Genomic DNA, 11141 nt, shown 5'->3' on the forward strand with positions numbered 1-11141 from the left:
TTGTAGTTGAACTTCCTGATCTACATCTGTTTATTAATTTTTATTTTCATGCAGGAGACCAGTCATAATGTTGAGGCTGCTGTTGACGGTGGAGTTAATGATCTATCCACTGATAAGTGCAAGGTTATTTTTATTTTCATTGTGTTTATTAATATTTTCTTCAAATTTCATGCGCACCGATGTGTCTTGCTTGTTCATTTTTCTACCCCACACCGTTTATTGTTGCTCATAATAGCATTGTTTTTTTTGTCTCATTACATTTGAATCAGGGTCCTATTGTTGGCGATGAGCCTTGTTTGCCTGTTGGTGATGTTGCTTTGAATGTTAGCAGCAGCAAGTTCGATGACGTTGCTGTGAATGCTTCCAAGGTTTATTTTTCTGTGCACCTATTGGTAGCTTATTTTTTATTGTTAGTTTTGTTCATATTATTTACTTTTTTCTGAATTTTTATTTTCATCAGATTACTATTGTTGAGCGTGAGGTTGTCCTTAGTGGTGGAGATGATGCTCATGATGTTCCATTGAGTAGTGGGTGCAATGTTGGTACCAAAGTTGATGATGAGGATGCTGGTGCTGCCAGCATACTTGATGCCAAATCGCCTGGTGTTGGTATTGCTGGGAATGAAAATGTTTCTGGTTGTGAAGATTTGCCGCCCAAGAATTTCCCGCCTGGAGGTCTTGATTACGGTGATGCATTGCAATATGCTTCTAGCGTGGAGGAGGTGCCATCCGAGGATGATGATTTACTCCTGTCAATTTCTTCTGACCCCTTGACGCAGGAGGCGCTCTTGTCGTCCCAGGATTTTCTTTCTACAGACCCTGAAAGCGCATCAATATTGGTGTCATCTCAAGATGTCCCATCGTCAAACCCTGAAGCTGGAGGCATAATGGTCTCATCACAGGAACTACCGTCATCGTCAAACCCTGATAGTCCAGGTAAGGACTTGTAAATGGGGTGTACTTCTCAATTTTGGCATTTTGGACATGTTCTCTTGTAGTTGTTGAACTTATTATTTTTCATCATTTTCTGCAAGCAGAAAGTGGTAATGTTGTTAAGGTTGATACATTTTTCTTCGCTGTTACAAGGTTGCGCACGAACCGTACGAAATGGTTAGTTTGGGATTTTGCCCGTACCATTTTTTGTCTCTTTTTCTTTCTCTAGTTTGATTATTGTTGTTGTTGCAGTAGTTTTAATTCATGTAATCTTTTGTTTTTTTCTAGTCACAAGCCGATGTTTCAAAATAAAGAATGTGATGCCAGTGTTGGTTCTATTGCTAAAGCGTTTGTCCCCACTGGCATGCTCAACTCAGACAGTGCTGATGTTGTTTTGTATTCTCTATGTCAGAAGTACCGAGACACTGACAAGTTGATAGTTCCGAGATGGGTGACGGTCAGTATTTTGCTTTTTTTGTAAATAGGATGATAACTTGTTTTGCCAATTTTCTAATATTGTTGTTCTTTTTGTACAACAGACCAAGATCCGTGATGGAAATATTGATTCCAATGTGCTAAATTGGTTCACAAGATTAGGTGCTGATGGTTTTGACCAAGTAGGTGAACTTGGACCTTTTGTACTCATTAACTAGAACTGTCATGTTTTCTTTGCAGTTTTGGGAGGTGTGGGATGAACTTGATCTGTGCTTCTTTTATTAAAGCTGTACTTATTGTTGCAAGGGAATTGAACTGATATGATTGTTCCTCAATTTTGGGGGGTGGATATAATTTCTTTATGATTATTTGATTTTTTGTTTGTACTTATGAATTTCAATTTCCCTCTTTTATTTTATTGTTTGGTAAATTCATTTTTCCTCTGCGATTTTTTTCCAGCTTCTTTTCCCTACATTTGATCCACCGTCATTTCTGGCTACCATGAAGCCTAGTGGAGTATGTGGGCATTGGTGCTTGGTTGTTCTGAATTTGAAGTTCCCTCATTTCGAGTGTCTTGATTCACTCCGTGATGAAACCTGGGGTGATGCAGTTAGATTCTTAAGGAATATGACAGATAATATAAAGAAGCTTTGGAGGGAGTCCAGTGTAGACAGGGCCAAACCGTTCTCACCGGCGCATATTGATGGTTTCTCTTGCGAGTTTGTGCGGGTGCCTCAGCAGGAAAACACGTGAGTATCCGTTTTTAATGACTTTTGCTGGTTGTTTTTGTTGCTGGAGGATGTTGTTCCTATATTTTTTGGGTCTTGTGTTGTACCATTTTTTTGATTTTTCCTTTGTTTACAGGCATGATTGTGGATTCTTTAAGCTACAAAACTGCAAGACCTATTATTGCCGGGAGGATGGTGTAATTGAAATGGCCGATTACAGCCATGAAGACATTTTGGACATTAGGAAGACTTTGTTGTATACCTGCGCAACTAGCGATGTGTTTGATGTTGACTTCGGGGGTTTGTTTGGCATCGAACCCTGTACGTGTGCATGGACTTTTGTAATTTTTTTGCATCTTGTACTTCTCTATTAGTACTTTCATGAAATATGTATTTGAACTTACGCTTTGTGCGGTCTTTTTTTTTCAGGTGAGTGGCTGGATCTTGGTGAGCCTGACTACAGGTTCTTTGGTAGCCAGTTCTTGGAGCTCGAGCGCGTAGCTATTGATCTTAGCCAGGGGCGTTCTCCCGAAAAGACAAGATCTGGTGTTATGAAGGGGCGGTTGGGAGCTCTGAGGGTTTTACGGCTGCTTGTGCAGATAGCCCTACTACACCCAAGAATCCCATTGTGGAATTGATAGACAGTGATGATGATGTGTTTGACAAGATTGCTGGCGTTGGAAGAGTCACGAGGAGCGCTGCTGCCAAAGGTTTATCTCCCCTTGCTGGAATAGTGGCTCGTAGAGCTGGTGGTGCTAGGAAAGATCCCGCTTTGGATTCTGGCAATGTTGTAAGCACGAAGCGTGCGCCCAAAGCTCCTATAAAGTTTTGCTCCCCTGTGCACAGCTTCACCCTTATAAATTCCCTCACCTAGACAAGGCTCGCAGGTTGTATAATCTGTTGCTTAGTAATGAATGGCGTGAGAAGTATGGCGAGTGAGTATCTCTCATTATTTTTTCCTCTTCCTTTTCTTCTGTTGTTTGTAACTGCTAGATAAATATGGCCTGAACTGTTCCTTTTTATACAACTCAAACTGCTATGAATGCCTTATCTTGCTTCTCCTTCTTTTTGTTCTTGTGTGTGCTGCAGGAATACATTCTCAATGATACCTCAGCCTGATGGAAACGTAAGTAACTTCACTGGGAATCGCATCTGGGAAGTTTTTTCACCTGGGCAAATGATGGAGGGTGATGTAATTGACTTCCTCATTGATGATTGGAAGCAAGATCCCGATAGAAATGCTGATTTCGCATCTGGGAAAAAGATATTGCTGAGTGCATATTTCATCACGGTAATCAATCAGATCGGTTTCTTTATGTTGAACAAGACTGTCTATTGTTTTTATGATTTTTAATAATACTTTGCTTGTTGATTCTTTTTCCGTTGTCTATTTTCTATTTTGGCTTTTTTGCTGGTTGTGCTTAACTGTTCGTTTTACGAGGACGAAAATAAAGTGTTTAATGTGGAGAGTGCAGCGAGAGATTTCAAGAGCTATGTTAAAGCTAATGAAGACTTGCTCAGTGCCGACCTTATGAGATCTACTAGCTGATTTTTGGTTTTTATTTGTTTGTTATGATTCTGGTTTTTACTTTGAATATTTAACATCTCTTTTTTGGTCATTTGTTTTTAGATCATGATGCCTCTATTCAAGCCTATGGTTTTATCAAAGGATAGGAAAGTGAGCCACTATTCCTTATATGTCATGAATCGGTACCGAAGTAGCGTTGACATCCTTGACTCTTTACCTTATCCGAAGAACCACCGTCCTTCGAAGAACACCTATCACAAAGACTGTGGGAAGATTGTGAGTGACATTTATTATCTGTACTGGATTAATATCTCTGCATCTTTGTTTCTGCTGTTTCTGAGACCTAAAACTGTGTGGGTTGTTTTTTTTTTTTTACATATTTCTAGGTTGGTCAAAGTAATGAAGGCTGTGTATGGTGATGCTCAGTACAATGCGAGCAAGCAGCCCAATTGGGAGCTGTTTGCAAAGAAACCAACGTTTGTCAAGGTTCTACTTCAAGGGCCGAAGGAATGTGGCCATTATACTCTGAAGTATGCGGGATGCTATGATGGTGAAAAGATCGTTGAGAACATTTGAGATAATGATGTGGGTTTCTTGTTGAGCTTTTCACTTTCTGTTTTTGGCTTATTGTGCATCCTTTTTTATGTGTCATGATTTTTGATAATTTGTTTTATTGTTTTGCAGCCACGCATTGTTGATTGGAACGCTGAGGATCTGTATAGAGTTGTGTTCAACCGTAATAACCATCTTATGGTGATGGAGCTTCCCAAGGAGGTTCAGGCTTTGGCTCCCGATGCATAGGATAAATGGTCATCATTTGCATAGTGAATTGGATAGTTGTGTGATATATCTCTTGAAAACATTGTAGGCTCTATTTTGTAGTGTTTGATGTCTTGTCGAGTACTATGTAATAACTAGTATATTTTGTGTTGTGTTTTAAGTGCGGCACAATGTTTCATCGTGAATTCGTTTTGGTTAAGTTTTTTTTTGTACTGAAGACTTATATAGTAGTTGAACTGAAAACAATTTTTTTTCCAAGTGTATTTTCGAGTTGTTGCTCAGAAAGTGAGATTTATTTTATTTTTATATGATTCCATCCTAACTTGGACCTTTATAGTTTCTGTACTCTCGTTTTCTTGTACTTATGATATAGTTCTGTTAGTACTGATTTGAAGTCTCATTCAACGTAAGGCTTTCAAAATTTTAGTGCCAAATTTCTTTTTGAACTTCTTGAACTTTAGTAGTTGAACTTCATAGTAAGAGTTAAAGTACTGGTTTAAATTAGCTACGTTTAAGAGATATTCCTATTAAGTTCAAAACTATTTCTTTCTCAATGCATTAATTGGTATCATCATAGCACTTACCGAATAAACTTAGTTGTACTGAGATTCCAATTGTGCAGGTACTTTTGATTAATTATTTATTGTTTGTGTTGTTTGATGCTAGTATGTCTTCTTGTTGTGTTTCTTGTGATTTTTCTCTTTTGTCGAACTTATATTTTTTTGATTTAGTTTTTGGCCTTCTTTTTTTCTAGGCTGTGGTTCTTCTCCAGGCAATGTTTGGTATAATCCTAGCACTTGCTGTATAGACTAAGTTGTACTGAGATTTCAGTTGTATTGCCACTGTTAATTCTTAGTATGTCACTATTTTAAGGAATGCGAACTGAAGCTTCCCGTTCCTTTTTATATATTTGTACAATGAACGTACCGTGTGTTCAACTGTACCAGAACTTTTCAGTCCTAGGATGCTAGTGACTAGGAAATACGTACTGGTGTTTCTTTGCTTTTCCTGATGCAGTACTTAGTGAATTTCTAACTACTTTTTACCACGATGCTTTTTAGTACTGAATGTTGTCCTCGGCTGAAACTTAGTCTTTTTAGTGTTCGTCTGAAACTAAAAACTGATTTTTTTAGCGTGATAGTACTACCGTTCATGTCTAAGCTGTACTGAGCGTCGAAGGCTACTATTTGCTTTTGTCCTTAGTTAGTCTGCCACTTTTTTATTGTTTTTGCGAAAATATTCATGTGTTATTTTTATTCTCCATGACTAGTGCTGCGTGGCAGCCATCAAGTTTCAACTTCAACCTACGTCAACTTCAAATGATGGATGAACAAAATAGGAAGCTAGCAAACTTGTTGGACGACATAAGCAAACGATGTACTTGATAGACATAGGAAAACTTGTTCAAACCTTGACACACATAGCATAAGGTAGCTGGTTCAACATAACGAAAGCAAACTACAAATCTGAAACAACAATACTAAGGACACACACAGCATAAGGTAGCTGGTTCAACATAACAAATGCAGACTTTCATGCATCTTCATCCGCGAAGTTGCAGTGGTAGTACGGGTCAGCCTCCTGCTCTTTTGAAATATCCCAACCTGTCACGATGTTGTCGATTGTCTTCCATGACTTGTACGTTGCGTATGCATCTATTCCTGCGTACATGATGAGGTTGTCTGGCAGCGGGCTGTTCCCCCACAGTTTGTGGTATGCCCTGTTCATCTTCTTCTTCATGCCTTCGTAGAATGGGTGGATGACGCCGCCTGCAACATCGGCCAAGGAGTTCGTAGTATTTTCTGGTCTTTGGATCTTTCCACTTGCGCTGCATGTTGATGAAGTTGTTGGGGTTGATTTCCGAACCAGACTCCTGCAGCATCCGCTTGTCACCTCCAATGCTGAAACCAACAAATGTGTACAATTTCTCCTCCCGGAGGAAGTCTTTGAGGCGCTTGGGCCTGCAAGGGGGGAGACACACATTTATAGATTAGTCTTCTTTTTTGAGGATTTAATTCTTCTTCTTTTTTTTGTTTTGCAAGTGATAATCCATGAGGTAGATGCTTATATATTATGAGTCATGCATGAATGTAGTTCAGAAACTAGTACACAAAGTCCTGAAATTAAATTCAACTACACCGTGTTATTTTTTCTTTTTTGCTATCTTCTTTGCTTTACGAAATGCTTCACCAAATTAGAGAATCATTTTACCAGAGTCAATGATAGATGCGCTGCTTCATTCAAGTGTAGTTTTCTTTTTTTTTTGAATAAAAGACCTATACCAGTGCTTGATACAGCTTTGTGCATTAATTCTATATCAAGTTCAAAAATTAGTTTGAGAAACATGTGCATCAAGATATGGACCTATACCACTTCACCAAAGATCTTTTAATACATCAATTCTATAAAATATACTAGTGCATCAAGATCAGAATCTATGCTAGTTCATCAAGTTCAGAAATTACTTTGGTGCATAAAGTTCAGAATGCTATAAACTTTTTTTCAGATGCTAATCTGGTGAAACAATCCACTTCACAGTTTCAGAAATGCATTTAACTTGATAAACATGTAATCATGTATCCACTTCATAGACTATAGTAGTTCATCTAGTTGGGAAACAATTTTTAATTAAGTTTTTAGTGACTAGTACTGGTACAAGAGATGAATGAACAGTAGTATGGGTTACCATTTTGTGGCTGCTGCGATGTGGTACACCAAGCAGAGTTCCTCGACGCACAACTATAGGACTGCAGCCATCTGTGGAGGTTTTTCCTCGTCGGTGTACTCCACATCAACTCCGATGAAGCTCGGATACAAGCCGCCGCCCTTCATCCTGAGCCTGCTCATCATCTCATCGGCCTTGTCTGGTTCGCTGGTGCAGACTATCTCAAGCGTCTCCTTGCCGTGGAGCTCAACCCCTTTGAGCGTTCTGGTGTACTCATGCTTCTCGCCGGGGACGTTAATGTCGACGAGGTTGCTCCTCTTGTCCGACGTCTCGGCATGATGACACTTGGCGGACGGTTCCTCCGCCATGGCCTTCCTCCGGCGACTGTGGGCTTTGGAGAGAGCCGCTGGAGGTTTGTGTGCAGTGGAAATGGAAGCGGCAATGGTGCTATGTGGGAACGAGGGAGAGATGGAAGACAATGGGATTTTTTTGCAGTGCGCCGATGGTGGTGTGTGGGAGGCAGTTCGTCGGGGGCGTGTGTGTAGTGGTCGTGGGGGTCACCGTTTGCACTTCGTCGTGGCAACCGCCCAGTGGGTGGCGCGGGTGGTGGCCTGGAAGAACTAACCGTCCAAGACAAATGTTTTTTACTGGTGCACTGATTAGTCTTGTCAAGCTGTACTTATGATCTGCTAAATCCCACTTGCACGTCTCTATGGTTGTGATGATGGCATTTTGCACTGTTTAGGTGACGTATGGATCTGTGATGTTTTTCCGTGTGGATGTTTAAGTATTGTTTTTCTATTGAAGCCTTTATACACTAGTGTATGTCAAAACATTTTTTCAGTGCCCTGGGAGTTGTTGCTCAAAACTTGTACTTATTTTATTATCATCTGTACAAACCTAAGTTAGGCCTTTATAGTTTTTGTATTCTCATTTTTACTGCACTTATGTTTTAGTACTGTGTGAACTGAATTGTAATTTCAAACAGCGCATGGGTTTGAAATTTGATGTCACAGTGGTGCGAGTGGCCTGACTGATCCTGCTGTTTTAGTACTGATGTTGTATATATGTTTGAACTGATTTTTTATAACTTAGGTTGGGGGTCGGGGTTTGAGATTATTTTACGAGCAGATCATTCGTTGTGGTGTGGACAGATTATATATAAATAATAAATTTAGCAAAATTGACAAATAAATTCTATTTGAACTTTTTGAATTTTAGTAGTTGAACTTGTCAGTTTTTATATAAATAAGAAATTTAGCATAATTGACAAACATTATATGTTTGAACTTTTAGATTTTTAGTAGTTGAACTTGTCAGTTTTTATATAAATAAGATTTTTAGCATAATTGACAAACATTATATGTTTTGAACTTTTTTAGTTTTAGTAGTTGAACTTGTCAGTTTTTATATAAATAAGAATTTTGGCATAATTAACAAACATTATATGTTTTGAACTTTTTTAGTTTTAGTAGTTGAACTTGAAAGTAATATTTAATTCTGTTTTTTAAATTATGTACATTTAACAGAAAGGCTATTAAGTTTTGTTCTTTTTAGAGGTTCATTGTTTTTGTATCATATTTTTTTCCTTTTTTCTTATAGAGGTTAATTGACAAACATTTTTCTTGTGGATTATATTTCTTTGTCCCGCCCTCTGGTTTGTATAGCTGGGCTTATTTGGTGGGGTGTTTTGTTGACGATGTAGAGGCTATTGAGCCGTTTTCCGGCCTAGATAGCTCGTCCGCGCGCCTGTGCAGTGCGTCGTGCGCGTGCGCTCTGGGTTTAATCCCACCTCGCTAGTCGAGGGGGCTCCGAACCTGTTTATAAGCGCAGCCGACGCTCACCAGTCGAACTCCTCTGAAGACTTACCTGAGTGCTTATACACGGCGCTCGCTCTCTCTCTTGACCTGTGGGCCCTGGTCGACGGGTCCTGCGTTGTGCGGATTACTAGGGATTCGCCCACGGGCTCAAGTTCAAGTATCTGGCATTGTCAGGGCCTGCTCCTGACCTTGGGCGGTCAATTTTTTTGTTTTGTTTGAATGTAGTACTTGACTCCTCCAGTAACTTGGACTCATACTTTTTGTTCTAGTTCTTGTCAGTTTTGTGTGAGTGTAATCTTTTTCATTTGAGTTTTTTGTCTTCTTTTTTGTGTTTGTTTTTGTGATTATTCTCAAGTGTCTTCTGGTGTCATTTTCAGAACTATGGTACTTGCGTGTAGACTGAGTTGTACTGATAGTGCATTCATAGTAGCGCTTATGGACTGATGCTTCTTTGTACTTTTTATTGTAGTAAGTATGTAATGTCCGATCAAGTGTACTGAGTTGTACTGACATGGAACAACGTTGTGTGATTAGTTGCATCGTAACTAGTACTTTAGACCAACGACAACGTTCCATTCAGAAGCTACTTTTTCAATTTTGAAATGATGGATTAACAACATACGAAGCTACCAAACCAAACTTATATAATGAGATAAGCAAAACGTTGTACTTGATGACATAACTAAACTTGTTCAAACATGACAAGCATGACATAATCATACTGGTTCAACCCAACAAGAGCAAACTACTAATTTGAAACAACAAGATAAAAGGCAAGCACAAGCGTAAGTAAAACGAAGGCAGGCTCTGATGTATCTTCATCCTGTAAAGGGGCAATAGGGGTGGTCGTAGAAGTTGTTAGCCTCCCGCTCTTTCGCAAATTCCGAACCATCTGTGATGTAGTCGATCATGAACCATGACTTATATGCGGCGTACGCATCTACTCCTGCGTCCTCGATGAGGTTGTCTGGCAGCTCGCTTGTCCCCCACAGTTTGTAGTCTTCCTGCGTGTTGATCTTGTTCTTCATGCCTTTGTAGAATGGGTGGATGACGCTGGCTGCAACATCAGTCAAGGAGTCGTACTCTTTTCCGGTGTATGGAACTCTCCACTTGCGCTGAATGTCGATGAACTTGTTGGGGTTGATCTCCATACCGGACAACTTCAGCTTCTCTTTGTCGCTTTCAATGCTGAAACCGGCAAATGTGAACAACTTGTCATGGTGCAGCATGTCGGTCAGGCGCTTGGGCCTGCAAGGGCAGAGACATTTTGAATATTAGCATTACTTTGATGTTTGAATTATCCATTTTTGTTTTGTTTTACAAGTGATGAATCCATGAAGTAGTTGTTTATGTAGGATAAACAATGGATGAATGTACTTCAAAAACTAGTAAAGAAAGTTCTGAAATTAAATTAAGTACATCATGTTATTATTCTTCTTGGATTATACATAGTTTCAGTCAATGTTGTATGTTCCGCATTGGTACTAGTTTAGTCTACTTTTGTTGAAATAGGATAACACAGAACCAGTGCTTCACCAAGTCCTTAGTTTATTTTCTTACGAAAATAACATTACATCAAATTCAGAAATTACTTCACTACATCAAGTTCAGAAATATCTTTTTTAATACATCGAGTACATAGACTACTCTATTGTATCAACTCCAGAAACTACACTAGTCGATCAACTTCAGAATTTAATCTTCCGCAAGATTTTCCAAATAGTAATCCAGTGTATCAGGTTCAAAAATACATTTATAGTATATCTACTTGAGAAAATGCAGTAGTGCATCCACTTTTCACAAACCACACTAGTACATCTAGTTGGGAAACAAGTGTGATTAAATTTTCAGGATACAGTACTAATAAAACAGATAAACCATATGCAGGGCAAATGAGTAGGATTGCTCACCATTTTGTGGCCGCTGCGATCTGGTACACCCAGCAGAGTTCGTCGACGCACAACTGCAGGACTGCCGCCATCTGGGGAGGTTCATCTTTGTTGGTGTAGTGCACACCAACGCCGATGATCCTACGAATCCTGCCGCCAAGCTTCCTCCAAAGCTTGGAGATCACCTCGTCGGCCTAGTCTGGTTTGCTGGTGCAGACGATCTCCAGCGTCTCCTTGCCGTGGAGCTCAACCCCTTTGAGCGTTCTGGTTTAGTCGCGCTTCTCGCCGGGGACGTTAATGTCGACGAGGTTGCTCCTCTTGTCCGACGTCTCGGCATGATGATGCTTGGCGGACGGTTCCTCCG

The 11141-nt window shown here is 39.7% G+C and overlaps 2 protein-coding genes across 2 annotated transcripts; one reads left to right on the forward strand and one right to left on the reverse strand.

The window, feature by feature from the left end:
* The first annotated feature begins 1230 nt into the window (after positions 1-1230).
* Positions 1231-2120, forward strand: LOC147986862 (uncharacterized). Its single transcript, XM_087540179.1, has 3 exons — positions 1231-1389; positions 1472-1549; positions 1827-2120. Exons 1-3 carry the CDS (start codon positions 1231-1233, stop codon positions 2118-2120), a joined length of 531 nt encoding a protein of 176 aa, XP_087396305.1.
* A 7586-nt stretch (positions 2121-9706) lies between these two features.
* On the reverse strand, positions 9707-10869 carry LOC147986863 (uncharacterized). Its single transcript, XM_087542176.1, has 2 exons — positions 10799-10869; positions 9707-10136 (listed from the first exon to the last, which is right to left on the reverse strand). The coding sequence occupies exons 1-2, from the start codon at positions 10867-10869 to the stop codon at positions 9707-9709; spliced, it is 501 nt and encodes a 166-aa protein (XP_087398302.1).
* Between the last annotated feature and the right edge of the window lie 272 nt (positions 10870-11141).

Source organism: Triticum urartu, chromosome 2A, assembly GCF_056163025.1.
Source record: "Triticum urartu cultivar PI428250 chromosome 2A, HENAU_Tu73, whole genome shotgun sequence".
In the NCBI taxonomy this organism is placed as follows: domain Eukaryota; kingdom Viridiplantae; phylum Streptophyta; class Magnoliopsida; order Poales; family Poaceae; genus Triticum; species Triticum urartu.